The 22356-nt window shown below is 39.6% G+C and overlaps 2 protein-coding genes across 5 annotated transcripts; one reads left to right on the top strand and one right to left on the bottom strand.

Annotated features, from left to right (window-relative positions):
- Positions 1-3366: 3366 nt before the first annotated feature.
- On the bottom strand, positions 3367-13917 carry afg1la (AFG1 like ATPase a). Of its 2 annotated transcripts, none has more exons than XM_006798684.3 (13): positions 13777-13917; positions 13235-13440; positions 11524-11575; positions 11323-11424; positions 9948-10078; positions 9755-9854; positions 7331-7389; positions 7142-7224; positions 6979-7049; positions 6785-6885; positions 5903-6043; positions 5703-5813; positions 3367-3963 (listed from the first exon to the last, which is right to left on the bottom strand). In XM_006798684.3, the coding sequence occupies exons 1-13, from the start codon at positions 13901-13903 to the stop codon at positions 3826-3828; spliced, it is 1422 nt and encodes a 473-aa protein (XP_006798747.2). In that variant the 5' UTR covers positions 13904-13917; the 3' UTR covers positions 3367-3825. The 2 variants fall into 2 exon arrangements, with proteins under 2 accessions (XP_006798747.2, XP_035767023.2); XM_035911130.2 differs by having other exon boundaries at positions 13235-13417; positions 13777-13909.
- Positions 13369-20652, top strand: LOC102784272 (sex comb on midleg-like protein 4). 3 transcript variants are annotated; one of them, XM_006798685.3, is made up of 8 exons: positions 13369-13624; positions 16281-16517; positions 16885-17014; positions 17168-17368; positions 17544-17705; positions 17801-18019; positions 18117-18262; positions 18349-20652. In XM_006798685.3, exons 2-8 carry the CDS (start codon positions 16287-16289, stop codon positions 18472-18474), a joined length of 1215 nt encoding a protein of 404 aa, XP_006798748.1. In that variant the 5' UTR covers positions 13369-13624; positions 16281-16286; the 3' UTR covers positions 18475-20652. The 3 variants fall into 3 exon arrangements, with proteins under 3 accessions (XP_006798748.1, XP_087688821.1, XP_087688822.1); XM_087832695.1 differs by lacking the exon at positions 13369-13624 and adding an exon at positions 15042-15443; XM_087832696.1 differs by lacking the exon at positions 13369-13624 and adding an exon at positions 15738-15919.
- Positions 20653-22356: the final 1704 nt, after the last annotated feature.

Below are 22356 nucleotides of genomic sequence, written 5' to 3'. Positions count from 1 at the left end.
GAGCCCAGGAGAAGAGGGTTAAAAAGAAAAAGAAAAAAGCGATCCTGCCCCCTGGACTGCACTGAAATTAAAGCGACAGTGTAGAGATGTCCGCTCGCCAATGACATCACCTCTAATGTGACCATCGGAGTCTCCAGTGCGCAAAAATGAACGCTAAAACTGGATTTATTCACTTGAATATTACACGAAAAAAAGGGAGTAACAATGTTTACATAAAAATCAGGAATGCAGGGGAAATAACTGGATGTCAGAATATATAGGTCATCTTTAAAAAATAAATTAAAAAATACAACCAACCCAAACTATAACCTGAAAAACTGACTGTACCGTTAAAGTTGATAAATATGTGAAAATGTGCATTTTACCCAAATATGCCTTTAAGTTCCTCCCACACTGCCAGGAATACAGTCCTAATATACTCGACTGGCATTAAAAACCATTTAAGCCATAGCAAAAACCTATACATTTCTACCAAAAAGGTAGAAGTATAGAATACATAAACATGCTCTTCACAATAGGCTGTTGTTTTTGTCCCTTATTCAGATATGCAGTTTCTAAACATGTCATTTTCCTATCTGAAACCAGAGCTAGATATAGTCAGGTCCTGACAGCAACCGTTTACGGAAATTTGGTGGTTATACTGACCTGAAGAATGTCAGCTGCACACCTACCCACACAGCCTCTGATGTTTTTCCAGGTCAAAGATTGTTATCTGATACCCGATTAGTCTTTGATAGCCAATACAGATTTAAATCAGAGTTAAAAAAAAACAAACAAACAAAAAAACAACAACAAAAAACAGATTTTGAATGGACCCACTATTTAAAAACAAAAACACCCCAGCAGTGTAGGATGGAAACAATGAATTTAAGAGGTAAAAATATTTATAAATTCCTTTTCACTGGAGTACATTTCTAGATATCGACCTTGTATTTGTTGCAGACACTTCACAATAGCAAAACCACCAAAATTATTTTTAAAACCTGCCTAAAGGGAGAGTTTCTCCAACATCAGAAACTATTCAACTCTTATAAGCCATATTGCCAAAATGAATCTAAAAGCCAATAAAGTAATCAAACACTTGTGTTTGCATAAATATCTAGTCAGCCAATCACATGGCAGCAACTCAGTACATTTACACGTGTCGATATGATTAAGACAACCTTAGGTAGTTCAAACCAAATATCTGGATGGAGTAGAAAGGTCATTTAGGTGACTTTGAACATGATATAGCTGATGGTACCAGATGTGGTGGTACCATTTCAGAAACTGCTGATCTAGATTTTCCCACACCACCATCTCAGGAGATTACAGAATGATGGTCTAAAAAGAGAATATCTGTAATCCACAGCAGCTCTCTGGGTGATGAGATCTTGCTGGTGCTTAGAGTTGATAAGAGCAACAGTAACTTAAATAACCACTCAAAGGTATGCAAAAGAGCATCTATGAATGCTCTTCTGCATGTTGTCCTTCACCAAACTTTGAAGAAGACGGGGTATAGCAGCAGAAGAGCATACTGTTTGACACTCCTGTCAGAACAGAGAACTGAGGCTACACTTCCCATGGGCTCAGTAAAAGTGGACGACAGAGGACTGGAAAAAAAGTGGGCGAGTACTTGAAGCACTTTCAGATTCTCCGCTTATCTCTTACATTATACTGTGACATAGAGCAGTATAATACAAATACAGATAATTATGATATTTATTTTTAAAACATGTGTTTAGCAATTGCAAATCAACAAGTGAGATAGCAAGTGAACCACTGTTCACTTGCGATCTAAGCTATCCATCTGTGTTAGCATTCTGTGACAGTTTAAGTAATTAATGCAGTTAAAGCAAATTCACAATGATAAATTGCTAAATTCTTTTATTATGTTGCAGGTTTAGGGTTTTTCTTTTCCTTACCACAGTTTTCCTCTCCTTGCCCTCCATACCGGTAAAATGTTTAAAATTCGCCCCTTATTTCCTGACTTTTATAGTGCAGGTGATGTCATTTTGAACCTTGCTGGGCAAAACCAAGTGGAGGGCTTTTCTTGTGTGGGAATGTTTTCTGTTGTTTGTTTAATGGATTATGGAACAAATTGTTGAAAGAATTTGTCCATATAGGAAAGAGTTTATCAATGTTAATGCACTAATGCTGGGTTAGTGAGCAGTGTGTGAGCTTCATATGTTCATGTTGGTTGCCATGTTTACCCGCCTGAGGTATTGGTACTGGCCAGACCAATTAGACGCGAAAACAGCCCCATATATAGCCGCTCACCATCGCTTTAGAAGAAGATAGGTGCTATTTCCTGCTTAGATTATGTAGCTTGTGTTAGGAGTTAATTTGGGGCACCAAAAATGTAATTTAGGCCCAAGTTTCACATGTGACAGAGAACTGTAAATCACTTGCTTCTGGGAACTCAAAATGTTTGCTGGTGGTGTAATGGTTCCATTTTGGCACACTTTGGTCCCTTGTAACAAATGAGCACAATGTACCCATCTTATGATGCTCAAATTATCTCAAACTGGTTTCTTGATCATGACAGTGATGTTCATTGCACTCCCCAGTCACCAGATCTCAATCCAATAGAGCACTTTGGGATGTGATGGAATTGGATATTCATATTATGAATGTGCAGCCAAGAAATCAGCAGCAACTGTGTGATTGTATCATGTCAAAATCTCTGAGGGACGTTTCCAGCACCTTGTTTAATTAATGTCACAGGGGGTCCAACCCAGTACTAGCAAGACGCACCAAATAAAGTTGTTGCCAGTATATTTAAATATATTTAAATAGAATAACATGACACGATGAAACTGTGTTTGAATGACTCACTGTACAATACTTTTTTTTCATATGAGCATTAAATCTTATCAGGAGTATTGTTATTGCTAACCTCACTGTCACGGTCAAAATTAATCATTGAAATGCTGATTAAAAAAGGACATGAGATCTAATTTATGCAGAAAAACTGTGCTTGCATTGGTAACGCTTTTGTTTGTACAGGAGATATACTCATGTAGTTTTTTTTCTTCTCACTTTCACTTCCCACGCAGTGCAGTCTTTGTTTCTGTAAGGCTGTGTGCATTATTGTATTTAAATAAACAGAGGATGAATGCAAGCAGAAAGCAGTTAAATATCAACCTACGCCAACACTGAAACAGTTTCATTTGTGGGGACAGATGTACAAAGCTATTGTGCCATATAAGTAATATTCAGCTGACATGGTTTGCTTTTCTTTTTCCGTCTGGACAATGAAGACACTGATGAAGAGTCAGATGGTGCCATTCATTCTCTGCAGCATCTGCAAAGCTTTCTGAGATAAACATTTCACATGCACAGGCTAAATAAATCACAACTCGAATAAACACACAGCTGCAAATCTCCAAACCAGTCTGCTGCCATTGTATTTAGATGTGTTAAGATCATATACAACTCATTTCATTTTCAAACCGTAGTGTATCTTAAAATAGATCCAATTAAAATGTCCCTTAAATCTTCATCAAAGTCCTTTTGGATTACTTTTCCAAAAGTCGTCCAGCTGATTTCCCAGACATTAAAAAAAAAGTGAAGTTGGACCTCAAAAATGTCACCAAGTTAAAGCAATAACTCAAAGTTCATCTTATAAATCCTCCTTAAAGTGCAATGTCGCAATAAAATGATTAGATAAGAATAAATACTCTGCACTACAATTGCACACACGCACATAGATGAGGAGTTCCACTGGGTTTGTGCTGCATAAGATGATGATGATGAGGAGTGTTCAGTTCTGGGCTGCTACAGGCAGCGAGGAGTGTAGATTAAGGCGCACCAAGTTTGGTAATACTGTTTCCTTTCTAAATGTTACGCCTGTGATTTCATGCTTCTGTCTCCCTCCAGCCAATATTCTTCTGTCTGCATCTCTGTGAGTCGGGACACGGTCCTCTGGAAGGCAAATTTTTCCTCTTCGCCGCTGAAGATGGACAGACTGCTGGCTTCTTCCTGTTAGACATAGGACATGTTACAGTTTACTGAGACAGGGGAAGCCCAGTCTGTATGGCAACACACACGACTTTGGGGCAAAAAAAAAGCCATTAATCAAACGGTGGCAGTCTAATAAAACGATACAACCTCCTCACTCTCAGATCTTTCATCTTTACATTTTTACACTCGTTCAGTGTTGTATTTATGGGTTTAATAGTTTCCAAATTAGATGTTCCAAAAGTTTAAAAACTGTATTTTCATGAAATTAAGTGGAAAATAAAATCTGTGGATCGACTAACTTGAATAGATAAATTTTAAGTTAATTTTGACCCAAATAGAAACACTGTTTCTATGGTAACATGCTTCATCTCTCTTCTGACACAGGAAAAAAAAACAACCTGTAGTCTTAAATGCCTTTAATTCTTGACTAAGCTACTTAACTTTTACAAACCTAAAGTTAAGTTTGCAAATCTCATAAACCAGCATTTTATTCACAATAGAGCAAACCAACCATATCGAAGGTTTAAACAATGAAAACGTTCAGTGTGAAGAAAAAAAGAACTCATTTTGAATCTGATGCGACGGCACCATGTTTATCACTGTGTAGCAATCTCTCTTCTTTTAACAACAGTTTGCAAACATCTGGAAACCGAGGAGTCCAGCAAACTTTTGGGAGAGATATGTTGTCTTATATGCGATTTGAGCCTTTGGTCCTTGTGGGCGAGCATTGTGTTGCAGAAATAGGCGAGACTTTCCTTAAAAAAGACAGTGTTTAGATGGGAGTACATGCCTTTGGGCCTTGAAGATCATAAACATCCAACATTGATACAAAACTGTACCATCAACCCCCAAACGGTCATGGCACATGGCTGCCCCTCCCTCAGCCTGGTTTTTCCTTCCCACTGTCACCAAGGGGGTTCACTTGATTGTTGGGGTTTTCTATGTATTACTGTAGGGTCTTTACTCTATAATATAAAGCACTTTAAGGTGGCTGCTGTTGTGATTTGGTGCTATAAAAATAAAACTGAATTGAGCTGATTTTTAGCCTCGTCTCTTACACATGGACCTTCAATTTCACATTGAAGGTCATTATTCTAAGTTTTTCTACAATTTGTGGGGGTTTTTTTGCAGATTTTATGTGAATCTCTGCCCATCTTTACTTTTGAGAAACAGCCTTTCTAAGTGCCTTTCTAACACGCACTTTTTATACTCAGTCATGTTACTGACGTGTTGCTAATAAACATAATTAGCTGCAAATGTTCCTTCCAGCGTTCTTTTTAGTATCGCTCACTTTTACAGCCTTTTGTCATCCCCGTGGCAACCTGTTTGAGACATGCTGCTGGCATAAAATTCAACATGAGGTAATAATTTTAAGGAAATAATAAAAAGTGTCAGTTTAAACATTTTAAAGTTTTATGTTTTACTGTGAATACGATTTGGGTTTATGAGATTTGCAAATTCTGTTTTAAATGACATTTCACACAAAAATGTACACATTAATTTCCACTATTTTATGTTACTGATACACTTCAAGGATGGACTTGTATTTTTTCTAATAAAAAAAGGATTTTGGAACAAACTGATATACTGGTTAAAATGATTCTTACAGTTTACACAGTATGTGCTGACTTACTTTTAGCTGTGTGCTCTGGGTTTCATTTACTGTCAGCCGTAGGCCACAGAGGCCTTAATCATCTGTGTTTACCACCAAAATTACCCAAATCTGGTTACTTTGTGGAAACAGAGTCACAGCTTACCCTTTTCAGCCCCAGGTCATCCATCAGGATGTGGCCCTCGTCGTGACTGTGATCCCCGTCTTGTACAAAAATATCCTCCAGCGGGTGATCTGCGAGGATCACCACACGTACCTGAAACGAGACAAATTTAGTGTTAAATTCCCGTGTTTGGTGTTTTAGCGCAGATTTAATGTGCATACAAACAAATGAAGGAATCGTACCTTGTGTTCATAGAAGGCATCCACAAGCGTAATGAGCCGCCTTGCTTGAGTTTTTTTGTTCACGGTCAGCAAAGGAATGTGTCGAATGAAGACTGTGTCAAACAGCCTGGATATCTCTAGGTAGTCACTCGCTCCTAAAGGCTGGAACATTTATATTCAAACATATGTATGAGGTGTCCACAAGCAAGACTTCCCGCACTGGTTTGAGTCATTTTTTCATTTCCATAAGTTTTTCACCAAACTACACTTTGCATAAAATGTTTACTAGAAACTTCAGACTCTGCTGCTTTGTATTAGTCATTTTCTTTCTCTTGAGCATAAGCAGAACCAAAAGCGAGTCAGTCGTTTAAACAGACCCCTTTCATTTCCCATCATTGTGAAGGAAACCAACTAGACTAAAATGCAGGGAGAGGTACATAAAATAAAATACATCTGAATTTATTTGATGTGACGTTACAGCAATAAAAACTGGTGCAGTAAACATCTGATAACAAGTGTTCGAGGGCTTTGCAGCAGGACTTTGTCATCAGTATGCAGAAAACCAGTCATACTGCAACTCTGAAAACACATGCATCTGCACGTTTTTACTAGCAATGGGAAACCAGTAACTCAAGATTGTGGCGAGTGGTTTGCAAATTTGAAGGAAAAAAACAAAACAAAAAATACTGCACTCTTGTGGTTGAGCATACCATTGATTTCCCTTTTTAATAAGAGACTTGTGATACAAAGTCAAAACAAGCCCAATTTGTGCCATAAAATAAAGCAAACCACTTTTTCTCCCATATTAAACCTGACATACCACATAATCTAAAAATGAAAGACTGATATACAGTAGTTATAACATATCATCCATAACACAGTGTGTCTGTAAAAGAGACTCACTCTATCACAAAGCTCCTCAAACGTACAGTCTACGATGGTCCCGCACGCTTTGTTCAGACGGACTTTTCTGTTGTGGACGTTCAGAACTCTTGGTCGTGTTACTGCAGAAAACATTATGTTCAGCACTTTATATAATGAGCAGGTCATCAGTAAAATGCTGCAGTGGCAGAGTGCTATTTTGAAAGCAGACTTACTGTCATTCTGTTTAAAAGCCAGCTCGTCAAACATTTTATCGAGGGTCGTTTCTGCATCAGGTTCACTGGAACTGCAACAGATGTAACAGGGAAACATTAAATAGGAAAAACCACACAAAACAAAATCACCCCCCTGTCTTGTTTTACAATGAGCATTTCTTACAGGAAGTAGAGTTTTCCAGATGAGGGTCTGTTCTGTTTGCGGTAGTCAATCCCAGAGTCCAGGCGAAGAGTATGGCAATATTTCTGCAGGAGGAAAACAAACAGTTTACAGATAAATACTGTGATGTCACACGTGATAGCCTTAGCAGCAAAAGATGACTTCACTTTTTTTTTTTTTTTTTTTTTATACCTGCAACACTGCAATAAAAGGCACAAAGTTGACTCTCTGCAGGCCGTTTTTATACAAGTCTGTGGAAACAGAAAGAAAAAAATCGTCGTCACATTTGCTGTTATCTGGCATACATCTAAATGGCTTTCAAAGTGTTATAGAAGACCAATTACACTTTCTTGTTTTCTGTCATTTGTACACTCAAATCACATTTAAGCTTGTAAACGTGGTCAAGATGACCTGATCATGTTCAAACCAAGCGTCAGAATGAAGAAGAGGGGGGACTTAAGCGACTATGAATGTGGTGTGGTTGCTGGTGCCAGACAAGCTAGTCTATTTAAGAAACTGCTGGTCTACTGGGATATTCCCACACAATCATCTCTAGGGTTTACAGAGAATGGGCCAAAAAAAGACAAAATATGGCATGAGCAAATTCAGTGGGTGAAAATGCCTCATTGACTCAGAGCTGACTCAGGTCACAGGAAAGTGGCCAGATTGCTTTAATGTGACAAGAAAGTCAAATAACCACTTGTTACAACGAAGGTATGGAGAAGAGCATTTCTGAGTGTTTCTGACGCTATCGCCTCTGAGGAATATTTCCAGCACCTTGTTGGATCTATACCACGAAGAATTAAAGCAGTTCTTTCCAACCTCGTACTACCAAGGTGTACCTAATAAAGTGCTTGGTGGGTGTATACTCTATACTGTTACAATTTAATTCGGATATCGAGGTCACTGGATGTAAAATTAACCCCTGTGGGTTAAAACACTCTCAGTTTCCAACAGTTTCTTTTTACTCTTGGCTCTCTGTGGTGTCAGTGTGAGCAGATACTCGTAACATCATCGATTCAGGCTCCAAACATTATAGATTTAGCCACAAAACAGCTCAGCCTACTTGCTGTCCAAACTTTCTGCTTGAAAGGGTCAGCCAGTAAGAAGAAAGCTGGCTTGAAAGGAGGGCGAAGTGAGGTAAAATGACTCGTTTTAAACAAATGACGAATGAGTAAGATAAATAACAGTTTGACATAGTATAACTGTTACAAATTTTAAATACAGTGGTCCCTCGTTTATCGCGGGAGTTACATTCTAAAATTAACCCGCCAGCTTCATATTTTACAATTATTCTAGATCAGTGGTTCTTAACCTGGGTTCGATCGAACCCTAGGGGTTCAGTGAGTCGATCTCAGGGGTTCGGCAGAGCCTCCGCCTTGACATGCACGGCTCATTTTGTGCACCAGTAAAAAACATATCTATGTCTTGAATTTGAAAAAAATCATATTTTATTTTTCACTAAAGAGGGGTTCAGTGACTGCGCATATGAAGCTGGTGGGGTTCGGTACCTCCAACAAGGTTGGAGATGTTTTAAGGCTGTAAAACCCCTCACTACACACTTTATACACTTTTCTCAGACAGGCATGAAGATTTTCATACTTTTTTGTGAAAAAACACATTTTTTTCACAAACTTTGACGTTTAAACACCGTCAAAGTTCAAACCTTCGTAGAAAAATAAGTCCAGGATTATAGAATGAAACCAAAGATCAAACCCTGTTTTCAGGTCCAGAACATGGGAATAGAGCAGCTGCGAGAGAATTCAACATTAATGAATCAGTGGTATGGAAGTGGAGGAAGCAAGAAGGATGAGTTGAGTAAAGTTTGACTTATCTGACTGTTTGGTTTCACCTAATGTGCCTTATATTACATTTGTATGTAATATCACATTACATACAAATGTGTCTTCAACTTAGTTTTAAAAACCTCCACAGAGCATGCCTGCCAAATATCTTGAGGGAGGTTGTTCCACAGAAACAGGGCACGAAAAGAAAAAGCACGCTCTCCAATTGTCTGTTTTCTGAAGGCCAGAGTCCTGAGATTGTAGAGCACAAGATGGAACATAAAGGTGTAAAAGGTCGGAGAGGTATGAAGGTACCAATCTGTTTAAAGCCTTGTAGGTGAGCAGCAGGACCTTAAAATCTGCTCGAACCTGACAAGGTAGCCAAAGCAGAGACCTAAGAACAGTAGTAATGTGCTCAAATTTCCCAGTTCTTGTTAAAATGCGAGCAGCTGCATTTTGCAATGGTCTACAGCCAATCAGGACGCAGAACACAATGTGCTGTAACAACAACAAAAATAAAAAGCATGCAAAATTGTACAAACAAAAAAAAAAAAATCAGTGAAATAGCGAGGCCGCAAATCGTGAACCGCGTTATAGCGAGGGACCGCTGTAACACAATATTTATTGCAGTTGTTTTTGTCAAATGATGTATGCACATGTTTACTTTAATATGATGAATAATTTCCTGAGTGTCATTATAGCTTATACATTTATGATTACAATCCCATAGGATTGTGCTTTAAAGGCATTACTTGTTTTTAATGTAAACCAAAGGAGTTTTAAGCCGTGTTAAGAACACAATTATAATCATATTACACTAGACATTACTTACCTACAGGCGGACGATTAGAAGTAGCCACAACAACAACACCGTTTAGAAACAGATTCTCAAAAAGCTGCTTGAGAATCATGGCGTCTGCAATATCAGTGACCTGAAATGTGGGTAAAGCACAACAACATGATTGTTACATGAGGTTACATGTTATAGAGACTAAATATTTTTTTACAAGATGATTTAAAAGTACCTGAAACTCATCGAAGCACAACAGACAAGCCTCTTCACTGATTTCCTCTGCAACCGGAGCAATGGGATCATAAGACTTGGCCATTTTTCCTGCTTTCCTTTTTGGCATGCTCTGTTTCAGCCGATGAATCCCTGTAGATCGAAAAGATAAATGCAGTTACTGTTAATCGTAAGTCTGTAAGAATAGACAAATATAGATCCCAGAAAAACCAAGTGGAAAATGCAAACTACCACATTCTTACAATATTATAATATTAAATATTTTATGTATAATAAGCATGCAATAGATAGGGTAACATATATTGTTTTGCACAAGACTCTTTCTCTTCTATATGGCTGTCTGCACAGGATATTGGACAAAGTTGCCATTATTAAATAATTGTTTCTGCACAACTTTCTCTCACATCGTTGTGCAGGAATTTTGCGCCCTCCCCTTTACAACATATGTTTCGTTCATTGAGGTTTGTGGGTTTTTTTGTTCATTCACAACCCTCTTAATGTCCCACCACAATATTTCAGTTAGCGTGAGGTCTGGATCATTACAACACTGATTCTTGTCTTCTTCAGCTGTTCTGTTGTAGATTTCCTGGTGTTCTTGGGATCGCTTGTTCTTGGTCCAGTTTGGACCGAGCTTTAGCTGTTGGACAGATGGCCTCACATTTGACTCTAAAAGACTTTGTTATAAAGATGAATTCACGGTCAGCTCAATGACCACAGTGCCCAGGTCCTGTGGCTGCAATGCAAGCCCAAATAATCACCCCTCCACCGCTGTGTTTACAGTTGTTATGAGGTGTTTGTGCTCATATGCTGAGTTTAATTTGCTACTTACCCTCTTAATTGCTATGGAAGCAGTAAGGCTGTACTTAGAGTCCTCTTAAATCTTTCGTTTGACTGACTGACTGTTTGACTGTATGTGAAGTACTGCTTAAACTGGAGAAAATACTACAGTATTTCAAAAGGTAAATGTTTTGAATCTCCACAAATCAAATCACAGAAAAATAAATTTAAAAAACAAAACTGTGTCTCATGCTAGAGCTTTTACCATTAGTGACAAGTGGATTTTAGTAAATACACAAAAATCCTTACACAGCTAAGTTTAAGTTTAGGAGTGACACAATATATCCAAATGGATTATGTACTGATGTAGAAAAAAGATATACATTTGCAATCTTCTTTTACGGCACAGATACAAGAGACTTGATTTATCTGGAACAAAACTCAGTTTCACTCCAGTATTTATTTTTGCCAATAAAACAAAGACACCTTATCTTCCCCCACATGTTCACTAGAAGCAGAGAAAGTCCAAAGTTGCATTGATAAACACAGCTCACCCCCCTTTTTCTCTTAAATGCAGCTTAACTAACAACTGTACTCACTTTTATGCACGTCCAACATAAAACCATGGAAATGAACCCTCTTTTTGTTCTCAGTCTCCACATATGAATAAAACATGTCCATGACCATCGTTTTCCCCGTGCCTGAAACAAACGAACAAAAAAAAAGAGATCTTCTGAGTTAGGAACAAATCTTATTTTCATTACATTGAGATATGCAATTCTGTGAGTTCCATGGCTTACCAACATCACCGTAGATGTAGTAACCTTTGGGAGGCTTTGGTTTTGTGAAAAACTAAAAGATGCAGAAACAAGTAAAAATGAGCAAAAATCATCATTATAAACTAATATAGACAAATAGATGGCAAATTATTTAGGAATCTTTCACTAATTCCTTTTTTTAAAGTGTGACCTGAACAAAGCATGCCCAACACACAGGCTTTTTTTTTTAAGGAATCACACTCAGTAAGAGCGCAAGTTATGTCAACAAAGCCTACAGCTGATGAGACTGAGTAAGAAGATAAGAGAAACACTGTAGAGGCAAATTTTAAAAAGGCATGCTGCTGAAATTATCAGCAAAGAAAATAAAGCATGAAAGAGAGCCGCTCTTACGTTCCTCAGACACAGTGGTAACCTGACGAATGTGAAAAACAGAGCACAGGCAGGGTGGAGTGTGTTGACAGGATGGACAAGCTGGACTAGAAAGAGTACATCAGAGGGGCAGCTCAGGTTGAGCAGGTTGGAGACAAGGTTAGAGAGGAGAGGCTGAGATATTTTGGACACTTGCAGAGGACGGACAGTGGATATATGGGATGAAGAATGTTGAATATGGAGTTTTAAGGCAGGGGGAAAAGAGGATGACCACAGAAAAGATTCATGGATGCAGAGGGTTGGTGTGGCAGAAGAAGATGCTAGGAGCAGGGTGAGATTTAGGCAGATGATCTGCTCTGGCAACCTCTAACTGGAGGAGCAACAGAAGAAGATGAAGACAAAGTAGTAAACTGAAAAACCACGTTTCACACGTCATCATTAACACTGGACTTTCTGTGTTAATGTTTTTGAATGTGAAACGGTCACATGTAGAGCAGCACAGTGGTGTAACTGTTAGCACTGTTGTACCCTGGGGCCTTTTCAGTTTAATGCATGGTTATTTATATTGCACCAAATCAAAACAGCAGTCACCTCAAGGCACATATTATCGTAAGACACAGTTTTCATGTGCTCAAACGGCTTCTCTCCGGGTACACCAGCGTCAAATGGGACTGGCTCCAGTGCCTGAATTGAATAAGCAGAAAATGGATGGATGGATGGATGGATAGATGGACAGGAAATAGGGAAAATATATGAAATTTATGGTAGGTAACATGGCCAAAGGGACCCCTGTATATATAATCCATCCATCCTCTTTCACTTATCCAATTCAGGGTTGTGGCCTACCCCAGCTGCCATAGTTGAGCACAGGTGCTCAACTACCACTCACATGCACACCTATGAACAATTTAGAATTACTGGTTAACCTAACCCTGCTAGGAAGCCGAAGTACCCAGCGAAAAGATACACAGACAAGGGGAGAAGATGCAAACCCCACACAGAAACGTTCTGGCAAGATGGTGGATTCAAAGCCAGGACCTTCTTGCTGTGAGGCAACAGTGCTAACCCTCCCTCCAATACAGCCACCCACCTGAGTACCTTAGGTCTGAATACCTAAGTATCCTTATGCAAGATGCCCCATTCATTGGAGTGTGAATGCTACACAATAACAGCAATAACTCCAAAACCTTTGTGATACTCTATGATGCAAAAACACTTCATAATTTGGATAATAACCAAGTTAAAGGCTGAGTAAAGTTGGACAAATGTAAAGATTAGTCTCTAATATTGCCAACACTGTAAACCACGTTGCTCTGCACTAATATTCACTTAATATTATTATATTCTACCTTCTTCTACCTACCCTGGAGAAGACAGATGTCGGGGTGTTGCTGTATCCTCTCAGAGTTTTGTGCAGCTCGTCCAGTTTCTGCATCACCGCTTTCTGGTGCTCATCCTCCCGCAGCGTCCCATCTCTGATCAGCCCTGTGTAGTGATCCAGGGGGCCGCTGAAGCCGGCGGCGCTAACACCGTTCTCCTCCTCCGCCTGCCGGACTTTCACAGAGTAGCCTTAAAAACCGTAACAACACGCACGTTACCGATAAGTTAGCTCTCCGCAAAGCTTTTAGACCACTACGACAACGATTTTTGGGTGATTCGGACAGTAACGATAACGTTGCTCTGGTGGGCGAATAACTAGCGGGTAACGACTCTGACAGCTCAAAGGGCAGGAAAAACCGACAAGCATAACAAGGTAAGTTTGTACAAAACCTCAAAAATATGCATTATGCCAGGTTAACGTGGAAAAGCGTACACAATTATGTTAAGTAAAAGTAGGACAAGGTTATGATTAGAGCCGCGGACGGTTACTTTAAACAGTCTAAACTGGCTGAAAACAAACCTCACCTCTTCTGTAGAACTCGCTGAGAGATTTCAGCAGCTTTCCGGAGGAATGTTGCTCTTTAAAAAGAAGCCTTAAGCCCAAAGAAGCTGAGGGTGACATCTTCATAGACAGCGGTACGCGCGCCGCCATCTTGGATTCAAATTCTGTCAATCAAACTTTATTAGCAATGACATTTTCCGTCGCTTTTCGGCCAACAGGAGGCGACAATTCACCATGCCAGATTATTTAACAGCACCTTTCGTTATATACTGTCCGTATAAAAATAAATACGAAAAACGTAACTAAAATAACATTGCATTTTAATTATGCGTAGTAAATGTGCTATTGCATCCTAAAAATACATTTTCAAAGGCTATATTATTATTGCGTGTTGCCACTTTATAATGTTATACACTTAATAGATCTCTGGGGTTTCGGCTAGTAGTCAGGCAATAGAAGACCTCTAAAAGCATCACGTTCAGCTCTGGGAAATTGTGTGTTGTTCGGGATAATTACTTAATTTAAAAAATGTATTGCTAGATAATTTCTTGAATAATTAAAAAAAACTAATTTGCCTAAATCTCACGGCTGCACGCACACCTGATTTGTCCTCTGTGACTGTAATATCAAGCGCAGCAGTATCATTGACTTCACTGTATGACTGTAGGGGGTAAATTAATGCTAGATATAGTCTTTCTTCGCCCACCCGAAGTAAAAAAAAAAGCGTTTATTCAAATTAATGAGTAATACATTTGAAACACAAAATGATAAAACATGCGATCTTCACAGCAAAAATCCACACGGAATTCTGTAAAATCTTCATATTTTCACAATAAGATTTTAATGTTAACATGATTATTTTGGACAGCAGCTATTTATTTTATTCACTGTAAAATATCGCAAGTAACAGTAAAAAAAAAAAATGGGTCCGATTTCCTGCAGCTCCAGCAGCTCCCTGGTGTTGTTTTTACAAACAGAAAGCCCAAATATATTCAGCGTGCTCTCATGCATAACAAAGAAAAGCCCTGATTCCTCTCATCTGGAAAGCTCGAAGCAGGAATTTTTAAAACATTTATTTTATAATCTGGGTCATTTTTACTTAAGAACACGACTAAGATGATCATTTTGATAGACGTTATAGGTTGATGAATTTATCAACAATTCACCAAAGAGCTAAATATAATTTAAGTATAAACAATTTAAAAGCTCACAATAACGCTGAAACAAAAAAAATAAATAAAGAAGCGTGTTAAAAATAAATAAATAAATAAGTAACAGATATTTAATTTTTATATCAACTGACAGATGCAAATCTGTCTTGGGTCTAATTGTGCCTCCGAAGCACTGAGCCTGGGCTGCAGACAAAACATGGCAGACAACTGTCAGGGCTTACAGGCTTGTTGCCATGACAACAGAGGAGCACTTCTCCCTCTCTCCGTCTCTCTGTCTCTTTAATGCACACACGCACTGTCACTCGCTCTCTGTCTGTCTCTGTTGTACACACACACACACACACACACACACACACACACACATACACACACACACAAGCACACAGACATATATACAGTATTACAGTGGAATCCGCCTTGCTCTGAGATCTGTGCTCTGCTACTGGTAGCAGAAGAAAATATAGGAACCACAGCACGGAGCGTAGGGATACTCCACATCTTCACATCTGCTTTGGATGGTGAGTGCCTGCTGACCGGTTATTGTTTGTTTACATGCTGCATCCTTTCACAAATCTCTTCAAAATACATTTGGAGGCATTGCAAATGGCTTCTTTCCGGTTAGTTGTGCTGCTGCGGGGGGGTGGGGTATTTCTTTTATTTAGTAGCTGCTTCTTGTTTCCTTTCTCTTATTTTAAGAATAGGCTGGAAGCTGTCATGATAATGGTAATTCATAGCTGGGTAGCCATGGTGAAGTCAATTTCCCCCCTCCCTCTGCCACTGCTGAATGCATTAGTCTAATGAGATGTCTGCAGCCTGTGTGCCCAGGAGCAGCAGCAGCAGCAGCAGCAGCGGTGTGTTAACCAAAGGGAGACTAAGGGGGGCAAAAAAGCAAGATGGCTTTTCCTGCACTGCATGGGATTTAACTTTGTAGTTGCCTTTAGGCTCCTGGGATTTAAAACAAAAGGTTGTGGGCTTTCACAATAGAAGATAGCAGGTAATAGTCGCCCCTCCCTCTCTCAGGTTTATTAGTGTGTTACGAGTGCAGGATGGAGGTGCTGTTTCCACCACGGCACATGCATGGCTGCCTTTGTGTGTTGTTTGATTATTATGGTGCTCAGCTAAATGCAGTTTCTCTCAGCACATTGCTCGGCTGAGTTTTCTGCAGTCTCCTAGTGTTTGGATGTTACTGTTGGTACACCTTTGCCAATTGCGTCTGCTTCCTCTGAATTCATGCTAATGCTGCACTCTAGTATGCAGCGGCTACAGAGGAGTATTGATGTGCAACTAAAGTGCATGTTTTCAATGCGTTTCCCTTGCCCTTGTTTGAGCTCACTCATTGTTTCCTTTGTGTCCAGCTACAAATGAGCGTACCTGCAGTGACGGCACAGAAATCAGACGGCAACAACGGTGAGATGCAATCAGCTGCAGTGGCTCCCTCCTTCATCCCCAGCCAGGCGGGGAAGATACCGGGCAGGAAGAGAGGGAGACCTCCGCTCCGCAATGTCGCCAAGATGGATTTTCCTAATCGCTACCCTGAATCGCTCCCTCCACTCAAAGTGCCCAAGAAGAGGGGGAGAAAGCCGGGCTTCAAGGTCAGCCAAATGGGGAAGGGGAAGGGGGGCTGGTGGATGAGTTGTAGTGTGTGTGTGGGTGCAGTGTGTTTAAAAATACATGTGTACACAGACAGGGAGACTCCATGCCCTTCAGATTTTGTGGGATCCCAGCATAAACAGAGTTGGAGTTAACATCTGTGAGGCTTTGTTCTGTTGTGTTATGGAATTATTTTTTAGCCTAAAGAGGACATTATTATCAGCACATTTGTTTTCTTTTCATACAGGCCAAAGCATGAAAACTACAGTGTTAAACAATCCTAATCCTCCCTGCATGATTTAGTGTGCATAAATAAATGATATTTCCAAAACAGACATAGCAATACAAACTCCCCTTCTTCCTCTCCAGCTCAAACCCAGGATGGTGATGACACCACTGGCTATTTCTCCACCCAGCAGCACCCCAGAGCCCGATATGAGCTCCATTCCTCAGGATGCTGCCACCATCCCCCACTCTGCCACGCCCCAGGTGCTCACAGGTAAAATACAATACGCTGTTAATCCCACTTAAGAAGCTTTAAAGTGCTTTTCTGTTAGCTTAAAGACAAAAAAAAAAGCATATGATCTCTTTTTCCCCTTATGTTTTTCTGCTATTTCTCCTTTCCTTCGTTTTCTTAATTTGTGTTTTCCAGTCTGTATCTACATCAACAAGCAGGCGAACACTGGGCCCAACCTGGACAGGAAGAAGATCCAACAGCTTCCCGATCACTTTGGGCCCGACAGACCCTCTGTGGTGCTTCAGCAGGCCGTTCAGGGCTGCATCGACAGTGCTTTCCAGCAGAAAACGGTGTTCACTCTCCTCACGCAAGGCTACGGAGGAGAAAAAATATCAGGTGTTGTACAAAGACCCCCTTCAGGTGTTGTTATCTGTTTGTTTAATAGCTTCTTTAGCACACTCCCTAAGGTGTTACTGAGAGAGAAAACAAATATTAAAGGTTTCATTGTCTGACTTATAAGAAACTTTTGTCTAAGCTGCATTTCAAGTGGTCTTCTGTTTTGCTCTTCCAGCCACATTTGATGGGAAGCAGCATCTTCTGAGCCTCCCCGTGGTGAACAGCATCGACTATGTGCTTCGTTTTCTGAAGAAGCTTTGTCGCAGCTTGCACTGTGAAAACCTTTTCAGTGATCAGCCCATTACACAGCACAGCGGTGGCTCCTACCAGTCAGATGGTACTTCCAAATTAAGTTCTTGAACTAATATAAACAAATACTTTGAATCTGTGGGGGATTTTTATCACTAACAGAAGTCTCCATCATTTCTTTAGCTGAAACATCAATGGCTGATGACTACCATTTAGACCAGTCAGATGGCAAACGCTACTCCGTTGACCCTGGCGATTCCGCTTTCAGCTCCATAAGTTCGTCCTACTCACCAAAGTCCACCTACGGGTTTCGCTCTTCACAGCAGTTCTCTAATGGCTCAGCCTCCATGTGCAGGCAGTCATCCACCAGCCCAAACGCGTTCCCAGAGAGCAACAGGACAGGTATGACACCATCAAGAGATAAATCAAGCACTGATGCGGCCTTTATTTTTCTGAGGTACAAGAGTAACTCTCCATCTTTCATTTGTTCTTTCTTGAGGTTATAATGTGTCTTCAGAATCGCAGGAGTCCAAGGCTCCGCCCAATAAAGACCCATCCACCTGGTCTGTGGAAGATGTTGTATGGTTCATCAGGGATGCAGATCCCCAGGCTCTAGGTCCTCACGCAGATGTTTTTAGGAAACATGTAAGTGTTATGCTGCTGATTTACCTGGCTAGACTAAACCTCAGGTCCTCACTGAGTTTCACACCATCTTCCTCTGCCTTTCACAGGAGATAGATGGAAATGCTTTGTTACTCTTAAAGAGCGACATGATCATGAAGTACCTCGGACTCAAGCTGGGGCCGGCCTTGAAGCTTTGCTACCACATCGACAAGCTTAAGCAGACTAAGTTCTGAAAACTGACTACAGTTTATTAACCTCTTAAATCCAGCAGGATATTTGAGGAAGGTCACATCTGGGGAAGGCAGGTCTGTTAGCCAATGGGAAGAAAGTAGAGTCATGAGGTTTGCCACTTCATTTAGAGTTCCCAGAAGTAAGGTGGATCTGTTCCTTATCTACCCCAAAAGTATAAAAGCAAATCAGTTATATGAACTACTGAATAACTGTATTGTTTCAGTCTTTCATTTATCTCTATCATAAAGGCATTTGTTGGTAACTTTAGCACTTTAACATTAGCAAGGTCACACCACAAGACCGTATCCATCTAAATTCTGGAAATGTTAGGTTGATTAACTAGTATCACAGATTAGTTTGGGTCTTACATCGTAAAAATCTGCACATATTGATTTTTTCTTTAAAGTTTCTATATCAAACATGATAATGAGCATCATTTAATAAGCTTATTATTCATTTGGAGTTATTTTTATGGTCACCATATTCAGGTCAACTTAAATCTTTTAACTCCAGTTTTGGTCTCCACCACCTCCTAAAATGCTAGAGGCTCCTTTTTGTTTACTGTTGGGCTCCTAATTCTGACTGTCAGACCTTTAGTGCTGAGCAGATGAAGTATAAATGGGTTGTTTAGAGACTCTTCACTCAAATCTGTAGTGGCAAAAAATTACGCTATGAAAAGAAGAAGCTACTTTCAGCTACTCCCTTATTCACAAAGGTCTCCACGTGTTTGTTTTTTACACCAGATTCCCTTCCTGACATCCTAAGGCACCTAAGGGATTTGTGTCTCCTTCCAGGATTAAACTGGGGATCTTTAAGTTGTTAGGTGACTGCGTAAACCACTGCACTATGCTATGAGATTGACCCAAAATAGCCAGACAACTAAACACTAAGCAAACACTGTGTAAAGGTAAATAAAGCCAAGAGGAGCTGACGATTCAGTCGCTGCATCCATTGTGCACTACACCCAACCACCTCATACTGATAATAAAATACTCGGGGGCAGAGAGACTCAAACATTTTGACTTTGAACTGGTGCACCTCAGACCTGGACAGCTTACTCCCTTGCCATTGGCTTACAGAGCAGAAATTTTGCTAAGTTTCCCAGAGTTACGATTCATCCCTTCCTCTTGTCTTATGTCTGGCATAAAGTTTGATCTAAACCCATCATATTGTGGAATACATCCTTCATACGCATTATATAACATATTTGAATCATTAAAATCTCTTTTGTCTCACAAACCTTCATTGGCAGAACATCTGTCTGCTGCAGATTATATATACAGTATATCCGTCATCAGACAAGCAATGTATAACAGAAAACACTTTATACCTTAAGAAAGTCTCATTTTGTCAAATGTCACTATCAGATCTCGTTTTCTCGTTTACCAAACATATCTACGAGTGTATTTAAAAAAACGGTGCATTAAAGACTACGTCGCTTTTTGATTGAGAGATTTAGAAAATCATTTTTGATACTATTTTTTCACATTACTGTATGATGAAAAAGTAATGTTCCCATTGAATTTGCCTTTCTTTTTTTAATTATAATTTTCATATTAAAAACAGTACAGCCTAACAAAAACAGAACAATAGCCTACACAGAAGGACAGCAGCTCTCTTGTACATACACATATAAAGAAAAGTGAGAGCTTTGTGAACGTGATATATTAATGTTTTAATATGCAAGATTGTTACACGCCGCCTATCTCCATAGCCTCTTTATGTACAGTCATAAGAACTTTTTTTTTTAAATTATATGTTTCTATGTTTTTATTGAGCATCAGTGTTGATACACAAGTTGTCAGAACACACGAAACACTTAAATGTTATACCGAGAAAACCCAAAAGGCCATGTAAATGGGTATATAAGATGATATTGCTTTTGTATACCACTTTTGGTGTACAGTATGCATCCTTTTTTAATCAATTAACCTTTGTAAGTGAATGCTGCTGTAAAGATATTCCATGTAAGCCATGCCTAGTGAGATCAAACTAAGCTGTTTTATTTTGAAAGTCACTATGAATAAGACTTTTAGAGAAAGCTGAGTGGATCAGTGCTCTATACCGGTGCTAAAAGTTATCAACGTATTCAACTGTTTGCTTTTGTGTTTGTGAGATGTAAAGGAAAACATATGTGTATGCTGTATTGTATGTGAGCATTAAATTAAGAAGTCAAATAACCGGAGGTGATGTTAGAGTTATTGTAACACAATATTCGAAGGGCCTGGTTGCCTTTGGCTTGTAGAACAACAGTTAGCACAATTTTTTTTTTTTTTTACAGCACCCAATCATCCTGAATAGGTGGCGGTTTAAATCTGGGTCCACACATCTGAGAATTATTTTGGCTGGAAGCCTCGTCTGCTCTTCGACACACATGATTTAACAAAGGTGACCTATATCTGTGCCTCTCAAACCGGTGTACAGGGAGCTTCCAGGTTTCTCCGCAGGGCTCTCAAGGGGTCTCCGTGAATCATAAATAGGTTGACCAACTGCAGAATAGAATATTTAAAAAATATATCAGTATATAGTATATCATGTAATTCTGGTCAAATTTATACCCTATAGTTCAAATGATTTTTCAGGTCTTTGAGACTTATATCACAGCTAATTTGGAATGAAATGACTTTTACTGTATGTAAAAGAAAATGATTTTATGGAGGGCTTTAATAATTCACTGAAGACTTTTTGACATCACAGCAGAAAAAGTAGATATTAATAATGCATTAATAATGCAGGTAACAATGACTAAACTCCATTCAGCTGCGTCAGTTTCAAGGCCCTGGTTTTGTGCACGCTGCTGGTTCTCTCTAGCAGTCATTACGTTCAGGGATATTATGATAAGTCAAAATAAGTGCTAAAAAAATATTAATCCTCATTTTCTCCTCTGCTCTGTGCATTGTAGCTATTTTTCCCTGACTTATTATCTGGTCTAAAATCTTCTAAGTAAAGACACATTTGCTCTGGAACTTGCACCATGTTTATCTCCTGAAGTGGTTAAAAAATGATTATGTCACAGGCTGTTGTAATCAGGTAAGAAGGACCTAGATATTAAAGTGGACCTCTTATGCTAATTTCCAGCTCCATTTAAAAAAAATACAAATCTTGGGCTCTGGTAGAGTAGCTTTGCATTACTCACATTTGAGAATAACCCTTCTTTGCCTGGGTACATCCACCGTCTGAAACCAGCCAGCTCCTCTCCCTTTAAGGCAACTTTCCCCTGACAGAAGGTTTGTACAGCAGCTTTGTGCTCGCATCTAGAGGGATACCTCCTGTCTTTTACACGATACACATCCAAGAATAGAAAAAAAAAGTACACGGAGAACTCCGAGGCCTAAGCTTCTGGTGCACAGGGATTATTTGAACATACACTGACCCCATTATTTAAAACTTTGGCCACATTCATGGTCAACTGAATTTGTGCTGTGTGTGAGTGGGTGTGTGAGGATGTGCATAATCCCCCGCAACTCTAAAAGGAAGAAATTAAATGCCAAACCTAGACTTTTTAATCACCATGGAGACGTGAAAGGTTAGATTCACACTCACTAGCTTACATCGATGGAAGCCCCCCCCCCCCCCCCCCCCCCCCACCTTAAGAGATGGGGCAGTTTTTCACAGAAAGAGGACTGTGAGAAATTTGGAGTCGCTTCAAACTTAAAGCCACAGTCAGTATGGACAAGATGTGTTGGTTCTTTTCATACTTTTAGGACAAGCTTGACATTATTTTTGAGGAAAAATGGAAAGAAAATGGTAATAATCGGTCTTTAATTGAATACTTCAGGATTTTGTCTCCCAAAGGTTATGAAGAGGCTTTAAAACTAAACCAAATGTCACCTTGGGGACGCATTTGAACGTACCCAAGGGAAACAGCTAGTAAGTATAAGGTA

The sequence above is a fragment of the Neolamprologus brichardi genome, chromosome 19 (genome assembly GCF_056152115.1).
Source record: "Neolamprologus brichardi isolate AB-2024 chromosome 19, ASM5615211v1, whole genome shotgun sequence".
Lineage (NCBI taxonomy): Eukaryota > Metazoa > Chordata > Actinopteri > Cichliformes > Cichlidae > Neolamprologus > Neolamprologus brichardi.
The sequence above is the reverse complement of the archived record's forward strand: the minus strand, read 5'-3'. Positions and strand labels throughout refer to the sequence as shown.

Coding starts and splice junctions, on each gene's coding strand:
- afg1la (XM_006798684.3), bottom strand. CDS start 13,903: ATGGCGGCGCGCGTACCGCTGTCTATGAAGATGTCACCCTCAGCTTCT. Junction 6,044..6,784: donor TTGAGGAGCTTTGTGATAGA/GTGAGTCTCTTT, acceptor TAAATGTTCCAG/CCTTTAGGAGCGAGTGACTA. Junction 5,814..5,902: donor ATGCCTTCTATGAACACAAG/GTACGATTCCTT, acceptor GTCTCGTTTCAG/GTACGTGTGGTGATCCTCGC.
- LOC102784272 (XM_087832695.1), top strand. Junction 17,706..17,800: donor TGGCTCCTACCAGTCAGATG/GTACTTCCAAAT, acceptor TCATTTCTTTAG/CTGAAACATCAATGGCTGAT. Junction 18,020..18,116: donor CCCAGAGAGCAACAGGACAG/GTATGACACCAT, acceptor TTCTTTCTTGAG/GTTATAATGTGTCTTCAGAA.